The 18520-nt window shown below is 42.0% G+C and overlaps 1 protein-coding gene across 3 annotated transcripts in view; it reads right to left on the bottom strand.

Moving 5' to 3' along the window:
- The window catches only part of DGKG (diacylglycerol kinase gamma), a 226178-nt gene that overhangs the window by 131304 nt on the left and 76354 nt on the right, over positions 1 to 18520 (bottom strand). For all 3 annotated transcript variants that reach the window (XM_004003065.5, XM_042233457.1, XM_004003066.5), the window contains exons 4-7: positions 16388 to 16553; positions 15807 to 15869; positions 3444 to 3614; positions 126 to 175 (exon numbers count right to left, since the gene is read on the bottom strand). In XM_004003065.5, the coding sequence (XP_004003114.1) occupies positions 126 to 175; positions 3444 to 3614; positions 15807 to 15869; positions 16388 to 16553 (450 nt within the window). The remainder of the gene's footprint in view (positions 1 to 125; positions 176 to 3443; positions 3615 to 15806; positions 15870 to 16387; positions 16554 to 18520) is intronic.

Here is an 18520-nt window from a genome sequence, read left to right as displayed (position 1 = left end):
GCAGCTCATATTGAGACACAGCTATTCTGATGATGGTGGAACTGGGAGTTTTTGAACTCTCCCTTCACCTGCTCCCCTCTCCCCTAGCCTTTCTTGGATCTTGGAGGAATATTTGGAGAGCTTACCGCTTGGTCCAGGAGACCGTTCTCATCCGAATCATAGAGGCGAAACATGACTGCAAGAAACACAAAGGCGAGGCTTGAGGAGGTCTTCCAGGCACCAAGGATGGGCTGAGACTTTGGTGCCAGTTTTTAGGTCAGTTCTAACCATCACTGGGGCGAAGTCTGTTGCAGCCAACTAACCCACCCTTCAAGGCACAGTCTGTTTCCTTACAAAGAGGGTGGGAAGAGGGAGGAGAACCAAGCCACCTGGCTTCTAGGACTGTCTAAGCAATAACTCTTTGGCTGATGAGATCTGGATCATGAGTGTGATTCCCTATGGAGCATTCACACCTCTCAGCATCATGGGAAGACAACGCAAAGCAGATGCCTTGCTGGTGGTGGGCAGACACTGGAGTGATAGATGGGGCACTGCTTCCACTGCACATAAGAAGGGTGTGAAGTTAGACGGTTTCAGACCACGGCCCTGTCCTACCACCTCTAGCACATCAGATAAGGCATTCATCTTCTTTAGTTTCAATTTCTTCATCTGTAAGATGGCGATTAGAATACTTTCTTTATCCTAAGTCTTTTTTCAAATGAAGACTAATACGTGATACACCAAAATCTATAGTGCTTGGAATGTAGAAAACACTCAACAGATGAATTTCTATTTTCTTTCATTAATGAATACTTATATATGGCATTTAATATGTATAATATATCATCTTATGGACCTATCATTATTACTATTTAATCCTCAATAATATTATGAAGTAGCAACTATTATAGATAGTAGTTACTATTTCTTTTTCTAAAATGTCAACATGTGATTCAGAAACATCCTCTGCCGTATTCTAACTGTAGAGAATCGATGGAGGATAAGAAAGATTTGGGAATGAATTTTGGGGAAAGGACTAGATGTTCATTTATGAGATTTGGAAACTTGCTGTTTAATTAATCTCAAGGTAGAGATTCTGTCTGTGGTCTCAGAAGTAAGCAGGGTGGGGAGCAGAGCTGAAAATGTCTTCACTTCCTTCCTATCCTTTGAAGTGTTCCCTCGTGCCAGCACTCTCTGCGGAGCCTCCCCTGACTGACCCTTCGCTCATGTAACTACTCTGGACCTCTCGGGATGTACCCACAGGGTCACAGCACTCCTGTCAATTTGTTAATCTGCCCTTGCGTTGTCACTTCCTTCTACATGTTTTTTGTCTCTGGACCTTGTGTATATAGTGATGTGTCTCTGGCTGGAGTTTAAGTTGTTTAAAAGTAGGGTCATGGGCTTCCGATTCGTTGGGGCTCCTCTGAATGTCTCGGTCAGAGACACTCTGGGCCCAGGTGGCTCTAATGTGGAGCTCACTTCAGTCCTACTGGGAGGAGCAGAACAAGGAAGTATGAGCAAGCATTTTTCTTTTCAGAAGCATGGCCTTGGGCAAGTCATTTAACTTTTCCATGCTTTCTTACATATAAATGACAAAATTATATATATAAATAAAATGACAAAAATCGTGTCACTTTTCTAGGGTTACTGCGAGGTTAATAGTGCATTTAAAGAGTTTCACAAAAATGAGATGTTCGATGTTGAGTCTTTTTTATTACATTGATAATAGGTGAAATTTCAGCCTATCACTTCGTACACACACACACACACACACCCTTTTTTTTTTAAGGTTTAACTTGGTTTCAATCACTAAAATCTGAGATGATTTGAATTTATTTGACTCAATTAAAGAAAACTTTAAGGAAGGACAAATGACCAAGTTTCTGCAACAAAAAATTTGAGGGAAAAAAATAAGCAAAAGGTCAACATAGTAACCAATGGCAGTGTATGGACTTTACTTGGACCCCAATTCAAATACACAATGTTTGAATTGTTTCCCATGATGGGAAAACAATGAATATTGAAAATAATGAAAACAAGGTTTGAAAATAGTAAGGAATCATTTTCTTTAGATGTGATAACAGTGCTGTGATTATATTTAAGGAAAAGTCATATATCAGAGGTACATACTGAGATATTTACAAATGAAATTATATGATGTTCGAAACTGGCTTCAAAATAATCTGGTGCAGGAGAAATGAGAAGGAGCTATAAATAAAACACAACTGACCAGAAGCTGGTAATTGTTGAAGGTGGTTGATGGATATAGGGAAGTTCTTTGCATTCTCTACTTTTATCTGTATTTAAAATTTTCTATAAGAAAAAGCTTTTAAAATCAGTTTATTTTTATTACCATTACAGGATTCAGTCTGAGAGGCACTCATATGAAGACTCTGCCATATCCTCTCTGGTAGTTATGAACAAATACAATGCCCCAAATCCAACCGAATGTGGGAAATAATCTGACATTTCCCTTTTAACATTAGTACAAACAGAAATCTGGTACATTTGCTTCCAAATTATTATTTAAGACTGGCAGTTATTAATACTTCAAACCTGTGGGGTAGATTCTAAGCTCAGTTAATGAGCAAATGTTTCATTTTGTTTTTGGCAAGGGTTAACCTCTGCCAGACTTCTTGCTAATGTTTATTTCATTGACTATTCTGATTATTGGCTGGAATTCTAACTTTTGCTATAATGTGTATGCTCTTCCCTTAAGCCTCCTAAGATCCTAAGAGAAACCAAAGTAATATATATTTTTAAACAAGACCTACCTATAACCTGTTGTAAAATTTGCCTGTAGGCTTGCAGAGGCCAGTGAGACCGTCTCCAGAGTGATTGTCTGAGAGACTGCACTTTGTGGGTTTTCCTTTCTGCTATTATTTTCTTTCTGAAGACTTGTTTTCAAAACCAAGCTCAACTCCCTTAATTAACTAGCCTTCTTTCTGTAGAGGCCAAAACACTTGGGGTTGGGATGTGTGAAGACATAGAAATAAGCTTTAACAAGGTAGAGGGTGATTAGGTCTCAAGAAAAAAAAGGATTCCTCATAGTTAAAGAATTGCTTGGGCATGGAACAGGGGAAGGTAGACAGATGTTGCAAATCTTCCCTTGAAAAATCTTCTAAGGGGAAGCAGCAGCTTTCTGATTAGAGGCTTTCAGGAAATCCTGCCAGCAAAGAAAGGGAGTCTTCACCTCTTTTAAAGACCTCTTCCCTTTCTAGATCTTGATTCTCAACCCCAAGGTGTCAGATGCACCCCCCACCCTATACAACTGGTACTGTGTTCCAGGGTAGATTCTAGGAAATGTTTATGTCACTACTGGTGACAGGGCAGACGACCTCCCTCAAGGAGGCAGTACCCACCCCCAGGATCCCAGATCAACCTCAGCCTGTTTAGAAGGACGGAGAGACACTAGGTCTTCCCCTAGGAAAAAGTCAAAGCCCCTTGACAGGGTACGTACTTACACTCTAGCTTATCCTGAGGTCTCCCCGACTCGAGCAGGGACAGGTAACACACGACATCCTTCAGGTAGACTATGGGGGGTTCTGAGCCTGAAGACTGAGCAACAAGGTTCCCCACAGGGGTTGCAGCTGTTTGGTTGTTAGCAGGCACTTGCTTCTCTGTGATCTTTGTTTCTGCATCATGCAAAATGAAAGCATCCAAAGACACAAGGTTTAGTAAATATGAAACCCTTGTTGCCCCATTCTTTTCATGGAAGAGGCAAGAGTTTTATATAAACGTCTTCAAAGGCATGGATGATGCTTTTGATCAAATAGAAAAGATATGATTAAATCAGAGGTCTTAGAAATCCAGTTTGTAAGCTTCATACTTTTTGAAAGAACTGCATAGACCCTTTAAAGAGTCTATAGCCATATAAGAAAGTCCCTTATGCTATGTGAATTTTTAGAAAAGATGACAGTGAATTTTAGTAATATCAATCAGGTAAATGTCATTTAGCTTAATTTTGGGGGGACTACATCAAAGAGGTAATTTTAGCTGGGACTCCAAAAATCCAGACTATTGGTTATGTACCAACATGCTGCTGCTAAGTCGCTTCAGTCGTGTCCGACTCTGTGCGACCCCAGAGACGGCAGCCCAACAGGCTTCCCTGTCCCTGGGATTCTCCAGGCAAGAACACTGGAGTGGGTTGCCATTTCCTTCTCCATGTACCAACATACCCCTTCACAGTTTTCTTCTCAAGTGCATTTAAAGATAAATGAAAAAGATAAAAGTTCAAAAGAGAAAACTGGGATCAACAATCAGCTAACTTCCAGAAATTAGGAAGAGTTTTCACTTACTGAAAGCCTAATCAGTAGCATAAAGAAAGTGCAGAAAGTGACTCAATATACCACAGGAGTAGAGTAAGTTTTCCCTCTGAAAATTTCCTTCTTTTCATTCTTATAGGTAGGAAAGGCCTTCCCTAGTGGCTCATATGGTAAAGAATATGCCTGGAATGCAGGAGACCTGGGTTCAGTCCCTGGGTTGGGAAGATTCCCTGGAGGAGGGAATGGCAACCCACTCCAATATTCTTGCCTGCAAAATTCCATAGACAGAGGAGCCTGGGGTCTACAGTCCATGGGGTCGCAGAGTCAGACAAGACCAAGTGACTGGAGAACCATTTCTTTGTCCCCTGGTTAAGAAATCTGATGTTATTAACATTAATACTAACCAGAAAACCAGATACCTATATTTTACTGTGTGGATTATATTTTTTTGAGGTACTTTAAGGGCCATCTCTCTTTCCCCACCCTCTTCACATCCATGATCTTAATATTGAATAAAGGACAATAATTGAATAAACAACTCACAAAAACCACAGGAAACAGTAAAAGGAAGACTGGTACTGGAAAATGCAACCGAAGTGTTGTACTACCAAGTAACAGGGTCTTGAAGGCGTAAGCAGAGGGAGTGACAACCTCGATAGTAATGCCTGCTGGGGAAAGCAATGTCACCAGCACACTATTTAGAGAAGCAAAATGCCAAGCAATGGCAAACAGTTCATCTCAGGCCAACAGAGCTGTGCTACACGAAAGCCTTCCAGGTCCTAGAGGTTAGCTGTGGCTTGAGAAGGGAATTACCCATCACCCAGATGGACAGTGGGGAGACCAAAGGTCGCTGACATACTCTGTATGGCACAAAGGGCCCTGTGAAGAGACCATGATGGAATCCATGAAACAGAGCTGCAAAACAAGGAAAGGAAGTTTTATCCTGAAATCTCGGAGGACCATATCTCCGGAAATGATTTCTTACAGGGCAGGACACTCAGTAGATTGAAGAAGGTGCAACCTCTATTAAACAGGAGTAGAAAGCCTCAGGGGTGAGCAAATTGAGACGAAAGCACAATAGGATGAAATAAAAACAAGGACGGTGAGATGGAGGAAATTGCTATGAAATTACATATGCAACAGAAGTACTAAAATCTCACGAGTTAAAGTTACAGAAAAACTTAAATATATAAGACAAATGTGAAAAATTCTTTGTATTAGGTAGCTCAAGTTATTGTTATATCCTCCAATTATTCATTCAATAAAACACTATTTTAGTGACTTCCATGCCAACTATGTTGGAATAAGAGGGACCAGTTTTACCCTCCTACTGATGCAACTAAAAAATTGGACAAAAGATACAAAATAATGGTTCATAGGACATTCACTATGGCCAGCACCAATGAGTGATCCCAAGAGATGGGAAACAATTGAGGTGATCCCTGCAAATGCCACATCTTACTGACTGGAAAGTTTCTAGACTGAGGCACAAGGAGGGAAACCAAGGAACGTTCTGGAAATCTCTGTGAGTTGCAGAGATGGAGCTGGAAGTCTGGGGAGCTCACGGTGGGTGGAATTCACAGAGCAGAGCACTGTATGGGAGGCAGCTGCACAGAGAGAACTCCAGCAGTCTCTGCAGAAGGGCCTTTTGAGTAACTGGCTGAGAGTTCCCTCAATTACTCATCCGAGTAGTGATCAGCACACATGTGTAAGGAAACTACCTGAGGCTGGGGAAGGAATCCAGATGAGAGGGAACAATCCCTGGACTGCACAGAGAACCAGGCATACTGTCTATTTCCAGCAATCAAAGTAGAAAGCTCCTACAATTAATGAACCACTAAGTAGAGTACTCAGAAGAGTTTTGCCTTGATAACTGGGAAAACTAGCCCTAGAGAAAAGGCCTCCCTGGTCTGATTTGACAAAGCTTTAAAAGCTTGACCCCTAAAGGTCAAACTATTTCTAAGTAAACCTAAGTGTATCCCAAAACAAACAGCAAGAATATTTATAAGAGCACAAAAATTTCTAGGACCAACACTGTAAAATTTTCAAAGTCTGGCATTCAATAAGATATTGCCATGTATACAAAGCAAGTATGAATAATAATAATGAGAAAAATCTATTGAAATGGATCCAGAATGATACAGATGATATAATAGACAAAAACTTTAAAACAGTTATTATAACTACATTCGACATATCCAAGAAGCTGGAGGAAAGATATTTTATGATGTTCACCTCAAGTGTCTAGATATGATGTTAAATGAAAAATACAAATATACTGAGCAGTGTTAACAGCAGATATTGCAGAAGGAAAGATTAGTGAATTTGAAGCATTGCAACAGAAACTAGCCAAAAAGACTATATTAAAAAAAAAGTATCATACCAGTGAGCTGTTGGACAACTTCAAGTAGTCAAATAAACATGTAATTGGAATACTTAAAGAAGAGTCAGGAGCAGAAAAGTATTAAAGAAATAATGGTTGATATTTTCCCAGATTTGTTATTTGATACAAACTAGAGGACCTCAGACACAAGATGCTCAATGAAACCCAAACATAAGAAATATATATAAAACTACACCAAGCAACACCAAAATCAAATTGATTAAAATCAGTGATAGAAAATCATAAAAGAAACTAGAGAAAAAACATCTGATAAGGAGAGAAGCAAAGATAAGAATGACTATAATTTTCTTACTGGAAACAAAACATGCTGGTAGCCAGTGGAACAACATCTTTAAAAAAGTACTAAAAGAAAAAAACCTGTCAAATTAGACTTCTTGATTCTGCAAAATATTGTTAGGAAAAAAAGGCTAAATAAAGAACTTTTCAAATGTACAAGCTATATAGACCTACATTACAAGAAATGGTAAAGGAAATCTTTTTACTAGAATTACAATCTATGGAAACCTGGATTTACACACAAGAATGATGAGCATTAAAACTAGTAAACCAGGTAGATAAATATTAAGAATATTTTTCCTATTAACTAAATCTTTTAAAAAGATAGCTAACTATGACAATAACAACATGTTGTGTGGTTTACAACATGTTGAAGTAAAAAAGCACAAAGACCTGGGGAAACAGAAGTATGTTGTTGTAAATTTCTTATAGTATATGCAAAATGAAATACTACTACTGGAAGGTACACTGTCATAGTTAAAACTAAGATAAAAAAGGAGATAAAGTAAAATCATAAAAAATTCAATTAATTTAAAAGTATTCAGAAAAAAGAGCAAATGGGAATAAAAGAAGAGATTGGAAAAAAGAAAACAGCAATATAGTAGTTGTAAACCTAATTACATCAATTACCACAGTAAATGTAAATGTTCTAAAACTTTAAATGGCAGATATTGTCAGAATGGATTAAAAAATAAGACCCCAAAACATACTTCCTAAAAGAAAGTCAATTTAAATATAAAGACAAAATCCATTAAAAGAATGAAATAAGATATACTCTGGTAACACTAGTTGACTAAGGTGGTTTTATCAGTTATGAGGAGCCTGGTGGGTTCATTGGGTTACAAAGAGTCAGACACGACTGAGCAACTCACACTTATCACACAAATTTCAAAACCAAGACTATTACTAGGGATAAAGAGAGTCATTTCATAATGGTAAAGAGGTCAAGTCATTAAGACCACATAATACTCCTAAACATTCTACTTCCAGCTCTTTACTCAAAAGGAATGAAAGCTGTCTGTATGAAGACTTGTATATGAATATTCATTTTATTTTTAATAGCCCAAAGCTGGAAATAACCCAAATGTCCATTGATAAATGAACGGATAAATAAATTGTGGAATATCTACCTGTATACTAAAATACTAGTCAACAGTAAAAATATGCTAATTATTGATATACCGAGCAACATGGATGAATTTTAAAATTATGCTGAATGGAAGAAGCCAGATGGGAAAAAGTACATACATTATCAATCTATTCATATAAAATCTAGAAAATGCACTCTAGTCTATAGTGACCACAAGCAGATCAGTGGCTGTATAGAAATGGAAGTGTACACATAAGGAGGGTGGGAAAAAGAGACTATAAAGGAAATTTTTGAGGCTGATGAATAATTTCATTATATTGGTATGTGCTGATTTTATTGATGAATACAGACATAAAATCTTACTAACTGTACATTTTAAATGTGTATAATTCATTTTATGCCAATTGTACCTCAACAAAGCTGTTTTAAAACAAAATTACGTGGAGATAATGTAATACTTTATTACACTGTTGTTGTTTAGCCACTCAGTCATGTCCAACCCTTTTGCAGCCCCATGGACTGAAGCCTTCCAGGCTCCTCTGTTCATGGGATTTCCCAGGCAAGAATACTGGAGTGGGTTGCCATTTCCTTCTCCAGGGGATCTTCCTGACCCAGGGATCAAACCCATGTCTCCTGAGCCTCATGTATTGGCAGGCAGATTCTTTACTGAGCCACCTGGGAAGCCCAATACTCTACATACTGCTACTGCTAAGTCACTTCAGTCGTTTCCGACTCTGTGCGACCCCATAGACGGCAGCCCACCAGGTTCCCCTGTCCCTGGGATTCTCCTGGCAAGAACACTGGAGTGGGTGAAAGTGAAGTCGCTCAGTCGTGTCCGACTGTTCGCAACCCCATGGACATAGAGCACACTAAAGGCTTCATGCAAAACCTATAAGAACTAATACATGAATTTGGTAAAGTAGCAGGACACAAAATTAATACACAGAAATTTGTTGCATTTTTTTACACTAAAAATGAAATATCAGCAAGAGAAAAAATTTTAAAAATCCCATTTGAAATTTCAATTAAAAACCTAGGAATAAACCTAACGAAGGAGGTAAGGACTATAAAACATTGATGAGTGAAGTCGCTCAGTCAAGTCCGACTCTTTGCAACCCCATGGACTGTAGCCTACCAGGCTTTTCCATCCATGGGATTTCCCAGGCAAGAATACTGGAGTGGGTTACCATTTCCTTCTTCAGGGGATCTTCCTGACCCAGGGATCGAACCCGGGTCTCCCGCACTGGAGGCAGGCACTTTAACCTCTGAGCCACCAGGGAAGCCCAAAGGAAACCAAAGATGATTCAAAGAAATGGAAAGATACCCCATGCTCTTGGATTGGAAGAATTAATATTGTTAAAATCACCACACTACCCAAAACAATCTATAGATTTAATGTGATCCTTAACAAATTACCCATGACATTTTCTATAGAACTAGAACAAATAATACTGAAACTTAGATGGAACCACAAAAGACCCAGAATCGTCAAAGCAATCCTGAGGAAATAGAGCAAAGCTGGAGGCATGACCCTCCAGGACTTCAGAGGTACAGTAATCTAAACATCACGGTATTGGCACAAGAACAGACATACAGATCAATGGAACAGAATAGGGAGCCCTCAGATAAACCCATATACTCGAGGACTTCCCTGGTGGCTCAGACGGTAAAGCGTCTGCCTACAATGAGGAAGACCCAGGTTCAATCTCTGGGTCGGGAAGATCTCCTGGAGAAGGAAATGGCAACCCACTCCAGTATTTTTGCCTGGAAAACCCCATGGACTGAGGAGCCTGGTAGGCTACTGTCCATGGGGTCTCAAAGAGTTGGACATGACTGAGCAACTTCACTTCACTTCATTTCACTTGAAGCTAATTAATCTTCAATAAGGGACAGAAGAATATACAGTGGAGAAAAGATAGTCTCTTTAGCAAGTGGTGTTGGGAAAGCTGGAGAGCCAGACGTAAATCAGTGAAGTTAGAATACACCCTCACACCATACACAAAAGTAAACTCAAAATGGTTTAAAGACCTAAATATAAAGTAGGACACCATAAAAACTCTTAGAAGAGAACATAGGCAAAACATTATCTGACATAAATCATAGCAGTATTTTCTTAGATCATTTTTCCAAGGCAAAAGAAAAACTTAAATAATAATCAGCTTAAAGTTTTTGCACAGCAAAGGCATCAACAAAATGAAAAGATGACTTACAGAACAGGAGAAAATACTGACAGATGATGCCACTAGCAAGAGGTTAATATTTTAAGTATTTGACAAATGTGTGTTAGTCACTCAGTCCGTGTCCAAGTTTTTGTGACCCCATGGATTGTAGCCCACCAGGCTCCTCTGTCCATGGGATTCTCCAGGCACGAATACTGGAGTGCGTTGTCATTTTCTTCTCCAGGGGATCTTCCTGACCCAAGGATCAAACCTGGCTCTCCTGCATTGCAAGCAGATTCTTTACTGTCTGAGCCACCAGAGAAGCTCAAAATATACAAATGGCTCATACAATTTAACATGAAAAGAACCTAATCAAAAATTGGACAGAAGACCTAAATAGACATTTCTCCAAAGAAAACATATAGATGACCAATAGGCACAAGAAATAAAGCTCAGCATCACTACTGCTACTGCTAAGTCACTTCTCGTGTCCGACTCTGTGCGACCCCAGAGACGGCAGCCCACCAGGCTCCCCCGTCCCTGGGATTCTCCAGGCAAGAACACTGGAGTGGGTTGCCATTTCCTTCTCCAATGCATGAAAGTGAAAAGTGAAAGTGAAGTCACTCAGTCGTGTCCGACTCTTAGCGACCCCATGGACTACAGCCCACCTGGCTCCTCCGCCCATGGGATTTTCCAGGCAAGAGTACTGGAGTGGGGTGCCATTGCCTTCTCTGTCAACATCACTAATTACTAGAGAAATGAAATCAAAGTCACAATGAGATATCACCTCACACTGGTCAGAAGAGCCATCATTAAAAATTGTACAAATAATAAATGCTGGAGAATAAATGGGAAAAAAGGAACCTTTCTACGCTGTCGGTGGGAATGGAAATCGCTCCACTATGGAAACCAGCATGGAGGTTGCTTAAAAACTAAAACTAGAACTACCACATGACACAGCAATCCCACTTCTGGGAAAAGACCAAAACTCTCATTCCAAATGACACACACACCCCAATGCTCATAGCAACACTATTTACAATAGCCAAGATGTGGAAGCAACCTAAGTGTCCATCAACAGATGAACGGATAAAGAGGATGTGGTTTGTACACATACAATGGAATATTATTCAGCCATTTAAAAAGAATGAAATAATACTATTTGCAGCAACATGGGTGGACCTAGAGAATATCATACTAAGTGAAGTCAGTCAGTCAGAGAAGGAGAAATATTATATGATATCACTCATCTGTGGAATCTAAAAAATAATACGGGGAGTGGGAGGAGGGATAAATAGGAGATGGGATGAAGAGATACACACTACCACATGTAAAAGAGGTAAGCAATGATGATTTACTGTACAGTACAGAAAACTATGGGTAAAGAACCCGCCTGCCAGTGCAGGAGACCTAAGAGATGTGGTTTCCATCCCTGGGTTGGGAAGATCCCCTGGACGAGGGCATGGCAATCCACTCCAGTATTCTTGCTTGAAGAATCCCAGGGACATAGGAGCCTGGTGGGCTACAGTCCATAAGGTTGCAAGGAGTTGGACACGACTGAAGTGTCTTAGCACACATGCACTCACAGGAAACTATAGCCAGTATCTTGCAACAACCTATAATGGAAAATAATCTGAAAAAATATACATCTGAATCACTTTATACACCTGAATACACCTGAAACTAACACAGTATTATAAATCAACCATACTTCAGTTAAAAACACTAACATTATCCTTTTGCAAAGACATTTTGGTTACCAGAGCTGTGACTGGATCTTGAGCCACTGTTTAAGTCCTCAGTTTGGCCTACTGTTCAGTCCAGCAGTGGAAATGCTGGGGTGCAGAAGGATTGAGTGGCATACGGTCCCAGTGGTGTCGCACCTGCTCATGCTACCTTACATGAAATACCCCTGACCCACAGCCATTGAGCACATCCCTCATGGACTACCCTCTTCAGAGCACAGAGGTTCCATCCAGATGCCACATCACACTCCCTTCTTAGTGATGGTTCTTGGGCAGAGCTGACTTGTTCCACCTTCTTTCTAAGTCTCTCCATTACTTCATGCCTTCCAGCTGGGCAATGTGGAAAGGATACCAGACTAAGCAGAAACCTGGGTTTGTGCTAAATGATGTGTGATCTTGTAAAAGTAGGCTTACTCCCCACACCCAACCTCAGTCTTCTCATCTGTTAAAAGACAGACTTGTATTAAAATTGATGTTTAACAAAAGTTGTGAATGACATGAAAAGTGATTTTGAATATAATGCTAAGTAAAAAATCTGGATCCAAAATCATATATATACAATCTAATTCCAGTTCTATAAAAAATTTATGGAAAAAAAAGACCCCTACAAGGATAGAGGTGTAGTGGTGGGGGGGGGTTGGGTGGGTGTGGGTGTGTGTGGGGTATGTGTGTGTGTTTAGCACTGGAAGATTTAGATGATTTTGTTGTTTCTTTCATTTCCCATACTCTTAAAAAAATTTTTTTTACATTATGTTACTTCTAAATTAAAAAATGGATGGATTTTCCTTGAGACTCTAATAGTCCAAGCTGCTGAACCATCTCAACTGCCTGAGGAAGCAAATAAAAACCAGGAGAATGAAGTTTAGGCTGTTTATCCCATTTTGTCCTGGGCACTTAGGGAGGGGTGAGATCGGCCTTTCCTGAGCTGACACTCTTGAGAAGGACAGGCTGCTTGAGGCCCTGAGCTGACCTCTGGACTCAGTGAAAGGCCCTCTCTGCTATGCTTATGGATCCAGCCATGCCCCCACCTGGCTCCAGGAATGAATAATTAAAGTGGGTGGTTGTAGAACTGAGCCTGGAGCTTGATCAGGTAGGTCTACACAGGCCACATCAAAAGAGAATTAAGTTTCTTTGGCTTCTGCTGGGGCACCAGGAAAAGGGTGAAATTTTCAACAGATGGCCTGATCTAAAGTGACTCCAGAACTTGGCTCTTTCTTGTTGGCAGAGGCCCCTCTCTGTGGTGTCCACCTGTCCCTACATTCTTGTTTCTGCTGAACAGGGGCATCTAATTAAGACATTTGTGGAAGGTGGCCCAACCGGAAAAGAATTTGCTACTTAAAATCTCAAGTCTCAAAAGATGAAAAAATGTTGTACACTGCCCTGGGCCAGCAGTCAGATAACTGCCCTTTCATGACTGAACCACAGGAGGCTAGTATTCTCGCAGAGGAAAGCAGTACCTGACAAATCACTTCTCCAGGAGAAGAACTTCCTCTGGAAGTTACTCTGAGACTCAAAATGATACAAATATAGCAAATAAGCATGGTGGTCAAATAAGCCAGCCACCCTCTGTTATCATCATTGGTTATATTTACTCAGATATCACATAATGACAGCCCTCACTAAGTTCTTGGAAACTTCAGCCACAGAAACAAAACCCTGTCCAGACAATCTGGAACCTCAGGGAATGAATGTAACTTCTCTCAGGCTCCTCTTGAAGTCCCTGATACTTGGACTAAGAAAATCTCTGGACAAAGTGTCCGGGTAAAGAAGAAGACAGCTTTCTTAGCTGATTTTCTTGCTGAGAGTTTAGAATCTCAAAGCTTCCAGTCTGAAGCTTTTCTTTCTACCATAGAATAGAATGATTTATATCATAATATGATCTCTCTATTCCACATAAGATTTAAGATTTACTCATGACCTATCCATTCTGACCAGTGGGCCCTGGACCTAGCACGCCTGAGTGAGATGCTGGGCAGAGGAGTGGGTGAGCTAAACTTGGCAGTCTTGCCCTGCTGCTGGCCACGAAGACCTCAGAAGGCAGCGATGCTCTTAATTTCGCTTTCTGAAGCTCTAGGAGAAGCCTGGAATTTGATTAGTTTATGGTCCAGAGGCAAGTCTCCTTTCCCAACCATGTTCTGCTTTCCATCTGGAGTGAGTGTTTGATCTCATCAGTCCTTCAGTGACACACTGAAACTTCTATAATCCTCTAGCTGCCCTTTTTGCCATGACTAGAGAAAAAGATCAGACCTACATCTAGCATCTGCTTAAAGAAATTCTCTCATCCTAGGTCCCTGTTACAGACAGTTCTCATTCTGTGTTATCTTTTATCTATCCTGCCAGGTATGTATGTATTTAGATAGATAGATATCTAGGTAGGTTTGCAAGTACTAGTTGCTCAGTTGTGTCTGACTCTTTGTGACTCCATGGACTATAGGTAGGTAGGTAGGTAAGTAGATAGATACATTAAAACTGCATTCTTTATCCATTGGGCACATCTTAAGAGCTGGAGTTCACCAATGTGTATCAATCTTTTCCAAACAATAATGCAAAGGAAAAAAGGTCTGTCTCCCTTATTCCAAGAGCAACCTGGGAAGGAGACAGTCCCTAAGGGTCCTTCCATGCAAAGGGGATGCCCAGTGGATACATTTGGAGACTGAGGGTATACACTGAAAGAGATTCTGGCAGACACAATGAATTGAGAATAGGGTGACTTTCTGGAGAGTGGCCTGAATGATAATTGCTGAACATTTACTCTGTTGCAGGCACTACTGTAAGCATCTTATACACATAACTCACTTAACCTCGGTAGTAACACTTACTGTCATCTCATGTTACAGATGGGGAAACTGAGGCCCAGAGACATGATCCAAACATACCCAAGGTTATAGAGATAGATATTGTCAGAGCTTGGCCTCAAACCCAAGAACTCTACCTCTAAAGTCCAGATTCTTAGCCAACAGTCTTACTGTCTGACCCAGCTTGAATTGATTGTACCCAGGAAATTTGTATTATATCTTAGAACAGAGGTCAAGGAGGATAATATTTTCTTTCCTAGGAGCTTCTGCCCTTGGGACGGTGCCTGTTAACGGAGGAACGGCCTCCCTTTGATAAATGTGCCAGGGAAGGTTCTCCATCAATCATGACCCAAGAGCCGGTGCACAGCCAGCCAGGCATGAGGGCAGTGGCCCCACGGGGAGTGCAGCCTTGATCATTCCCTTAGGACCTAAGCAGACTGGTGCCTCTATGTGGAGACAAACCTTAGTCTAGGCATCTCAGGAGAGACCACTGCTTCCTCTCTCAGTGTAGGAAAGAGCAGCAGCTTGGGGTCTGAACAATCCTGGGTTGAATCTCTAGATCCACAGTCACACAGTGGTATGGAATCTCTTAACGTCTCAGTTCAGTGTGTGAAGTGGCGTGATTACAGAGGCTGAGGTGAGACATGCAATTAAAGCAGATGCCTGGCAAACGGATCATCAAAACAATGTTAGCCGGCTTCCTCTTGCTTCCCTCCACTTTTCAAACGCATGCATGCGGATATTGCTGGAAATCAACCAAGCCTCTTCTCGCCTTCTTGCCCTGCCCCCTCTTAGCCATTCCACGATAGCCCTAGAGCCACTTCTTCACATACACTCTCTGGCTCTGGCTCTCTCTCTCTGCTCCCCTTCTCCCAAACTCCCATTGTACACATTCTCCTTCGCCCTCAACCCTTTGACTAGACAGATCCATCAGAAGTAAACGTCTAATGAGCTGTCGGAGGTCCTGACCTGCCCTTCTGAGTAGATGAGACCTTTTCAAGGGTATACTGTTACATGGAGACAAAATTGCTAGTCAGATTTCCCCGTGCCCCCCAGGAATGAGGTTCTGCCCTCTCCTCCCCCAAAGACTCACCCATATCAGGGGCACAAGCCTCGTCTGCTTTGGCACCATTATCTGCATTCTGTATGTTGGAATCTGGGGAATAAAAAGAAGATATCACGACCGGCCCCTGTCCTCTAGGTTTTTTGGGAGGTAGGAGACCCCACAAAGTCTGGATCTCAGTGCCTCTGGTGTCTGCTGGGTTCATGCTCACTTACTGGAGTTGGCTGTGTCTTCCCTGCTACAGCCCAAACTCCAGAAAGGCAGTAACCACACCTTCCCCTGCGCTAACACCCTCAGGGCACACAAGCTGACTGTGCTCCCCAGGAACTGGCAACTTTTGTGGAAGACCCACCCCCACTGCCATACATTACCTTATGCCTCCTCTTCCCCACCCTCTTCTCTGATTCTGAGTGGCAGGCATTATGAGAGATGTGTCAGACAGGACTTCCTGAGAGGGCAGGAGTCCTGGTTCCTTGATCCCCATTCCCTCCTCCTCCCCATAGGGAAGTTACCATGCACAAGGGATCCTCCGCAAGTGCAGCCTGAGCCTGTGGCAAGTGGGTCAGAGCTGCAAAACCTCCCTTCCGTCTCGGGGATGCTGGTCCAGGTACCTGCGCCACTGGCCTCACTGTTGCTGGCTCCCTCCTTTGGGTGCTCAGGGGTCTCCTGTCGGGGCTTCTGGCTGAAAGCCAGGAAGAGGTGTGTGCTCAGTGGCTGAGGAAGGTCCACCTCCAGGTATGCCTTCATGAACAGCTTGAAGACATCATAGCTGATTGGCTGAGAAGGGATAAAGAGGGAAATGTCAGTGGAGAGACATGAAAAGACAGAGAAGTGAGTGGGGAGAGAAGAAGGAGGAATTGGGGAGCTGGCAGTGGAAAGGCAAGTTGGAGGGAGTGGAGTGATTGTTGGGGGCAGGAATAAAAAGGCTCAGCGTGTGATAGAGAGACAGGTACAGGGAGTAGGGGTAGGATGTAAGAAAGAGAAAAAACTGGTGGTTATATGTTGGGGCTTGGTAGGACACGAATCCACAGCAGGCTTTTGTAACAAGACTTGTCTAAGTTTAGGCCGAAAAGGGGGCAATGGAGAGTGAGTCCTGGGAATGAGGGCCCTGTTTGAGTCCAGCCCCACATGAGGGTCTTGACTCTAATGAGCAGGACTAGGTCAGTGCCCTGGAATCCTAGTTAAGATGAAGACGAGGAGAGAGGGGAGAGGAAAGTGAGGAGGGCAAGACAGGGGCATGGGATTAAGAGGTTCAAACTACTATGTATAAAATAAATAAGCAACAAGGATATAGTGTAGAGCACAGGGAAACACAACCATTATTCTGTAATAACTTTAAATGGAGCATAACCTATAAAAATATTGAATCACTATGCTGCACACATGACAATAATATAATGTCATGAATCAGATGTACTTCAATTAAAAAAAGATGAAGAAGGATATAGTTGAAAACACAATGGAGAGCAATTGCTCTTCTGTGGTATGTCAATTTTCCGCTTACACTGTGAGGGATGTGATTCCTGAGGATTCAGGTCCCAGAAAATAAAAAGGGGACAGGCTCCATCTTTCATTACTTTCATAATTGACCTTCTTTGGAGAAACCTCAAGATAACAGGGGAGGGTGTGTGTCTGGCTCATTTGTTCTCAAAACATGTCCTTGTGAAGGTTTCAGGCTCCAGGAGAGAAGAACAGGATGCCAAGGACAGAAGGTAGAACCAAGAAACATGCCCCAAACTAGCACCTCTCCTTGCTGTATGTTGCCCAGTGCTGCCTGGCTTCTGGTCCCAGGTTGGGAGGACTGCCAGAAAGAGCTGCTGCTCTCAGCAAACGCCCGACAACAACAGCGCGCAGTGAGTCATCACTGGCTTGGGTTTTGATGGCATCAGATTTCTCATCAAATCGGCAGATGCTCCTGGAAATCATCTGAGGAAGCGCTGCTCCAAGATCCGCTGTGCAGGCTTTTGTGAACAATAGCAATAAAAATCCCTTTTTGGGAGGCTACTTGGCTCTCCCTGAAAATGTGAATAGCATTTAACCCCTTGTCTCTTCTGGAAGATCTGAGAGTCTTCCCAGAACCAGGAGCTGGCTGGCACATGCACCATCAGGTTTGCGATACCGAGTCTTGGTCCTTAAAACAAGCAGCACTCTCTGGACCACACTGGGAGGGCGCTTGCAAGGTGGCTTCTCTTTAGCCTCAGGGTGGGCAGTTCAAATATCTCCCTGGCAGAGCGGAGGAAGCCTGATTTGGCTGGACAGAGGATAATGAAGGCTCTTACCAGAGGAAGGATCTCCAAGCAAGTGGTGGACTCACATTTCTGGGATAGCTCTCAGCCTCCGTCTCTCTCTTTGCCTTTCCTGAATTTTGTGCTCTTTCTGTCCTGTCTCCACTACCTCAGCACTTCAGAATGTCTCTTCCTTGCACATCCTCTGCCGTTTTCCCAGTTCACAATGGCAAAATCTCCTACTTTTCAAGTGGAACCCACCCAATGTGACCCTGGATTTTACCTTCTCTGTCTCTTATGGCATATCCCAGCACCTGCTTCTCTACCTGTGAACACGTTCAGACCACTCTTCCAAAGAAATTATTGATGGCTTGAGCTACTAGCCTGTGCTTCTTCCCATCCCCTTCACAATTCTCCTCCCCTCCTTAATCCACTCAACTTGGATTCCAGTGCATTACCTCCGAATCTCCTCTCTTGAGGGTTACAAATTCAATGATCTATTTTTAGATTTTCTCATCT

Source organism: Ovis aries, chromosome 1, assembly GCF_016772045.2.
Source record: "Ovis aries strain OAR_USU_Benz2616 breed Rambouillet chromosome 1, ARS-UI_Ramb_v3.0, whole genome shotgun sequence".
NCBI lineage: Eukaryota > Metazoa > Chordata > Mammalia > Artiodactyla > Bovidae > Ovis > Ovis aries.
This window is presented reverse-complemented; position numbering and strand designations above follow the sequence as displayed.